This window comes from Octopus bimaculoides, chromosome 13 (genome assembly GCF_001194135.2).
Source record: "Octopus bimaculoides isolate UCB-OBI-ISO-001 chromosome 13, ASM119413v2, whole genome shotgun sequence".
Taxonomy (NCBI): domain Eukaryota; kingdom Metazoa; phylum Mollusca; class Cephalopoda; order Octopoda; family Octopodidae; genus Octopus; species Octopus bimaculoides.
In genome coordinates, this window is record NC_068993.1 from 18,866,223 (window position 1) to 18,867,594 (window position 1,372).

General features: G+C 36.2%; 1 protein-coding gene across 1 annotated transcript in view; it reads left to right on the top strand.

The window, feature by feature from the left end:
• Positions 1 to 1,372, top strand: part of LOC106880401 (very-long-chain 3-oxoacyl-CoA reductase-B) — a 40,597-nt gene that overhangs the window by 20,956 nt on the left and 18,269 nt on the right. The window contains exon 8 of the mRNA XM_014930320.2: positions 306 to 371. Within this exon, the coding sequence (XP_014785806.1) occupies positions 306 to 371 (66 nt within the window). The remainder of the gene's footprint in view (positions 1 to 305; positions 372 to 1,372) is intronic.

Here is a 1,372-nt window from a genome sequence, read left to right on the forward strand (position 1 = left end):
CTGTGATGTCGCAACTCATTTCTACAGCTGAGTGAACTGGAGCAACGTGAAATAAAGTGTCTTGCTCAAGAACACAACATGCAGCCCGATCCGGGATTGGAACTCACAACCTCACGATCGTAAGTTCGATGCTCTAACCACTGAGCCATGTGCCTTCACTAGATGTTTAACTGAAGAAGTAGGTTCTAATGTATTCAAATTCTCTGTTAGGTGAACACTGATCTTAGAGGCTTCTTTTTTTTTTTTTGTTATTCTGAAACTCCCATTCTGTGTTGCTTATTTTTATTCTTGTTTTTTGTTTTAAGGCTTATGTGAAATATTTCTCTGAAGGTCTCAATTCAGAATATAGTGATAAAGGTGTTATCACTCAGGTAACAATCCAAGTTTTTTCTTCTCTAATGTTTATTCTTAGCAACTCACCTTTGTACCTTAATAGTTTCAATGGGAAGTCTAGAATTGTGGGTGACATCGATGTTTGTGTAAAAGGTTCTGCTAATATGTATTTAGTTTAAGGCAGTAAGCTGGCAGAATCATTAGCATGCCAGGCAAAAATGCTTAGAGGCATTTTATCCTTCCTTACATTCTGAGTTCAAATTTCGGTAGGGTCATCTTTGTCTTTCATTCTTTCAGGGTTGATAAAATAAGTACCAGTTGAGCACTGGGATCGATGTAATCGACTTACCCCAACCCCTAAAATTGCTGGCTTTGTGCCAAAATTTGAAACCTCTATTAAATACTTACACTTCGTTTCTCCCCCACCACCCCGCACACATTTCCATTCCCATATTTTCAGTAACTGAACTTTTAACTGTTAGTAATCTTATTGTTCTAATCTTCCTTGAATCATCAGATTAGCCTAAATAGAAATGTATCGAAGTATTCTAACTATTTAAAACTAATTAAAAGTAATCAATAGTTAACCTTTAAGTCTTAAGCATTTAAACCAGCCTTTAATATTGGTTCCAAATTTTGGCACAAGGCTAGCGATTTGGGGGGAGGAGGTAAGTGATTAGCAGCCACAGCTGTCGTAGATGTAAGGGACATAACTGCTTTTATAGCTAATGAGCTTATATTTTCCCATCTATAACTTTTTTGTTACAATAATTCTGTTGAAATACACTGTGTTTTATTAGTTAATTTTGAAAACAATGAAGAACTTTTAACCTAGAATTTTGATAGGTTTTTATTTAGCTGACATTAAACAGGAAATTTGTATTGTAGAATGAAAAATGGTGTCAGGTGGGTTAGCATCAAACAGGTTAATAAATGGTTACTACTACTGCTGTCTGTCTGTCTGTCTGTTTGTCTGTCTGTCTGTCTGTCTGTCTCTCTCTCTCTCTCTCTCTCTCTCTCTCTCTCTCTCTCTCTCTCT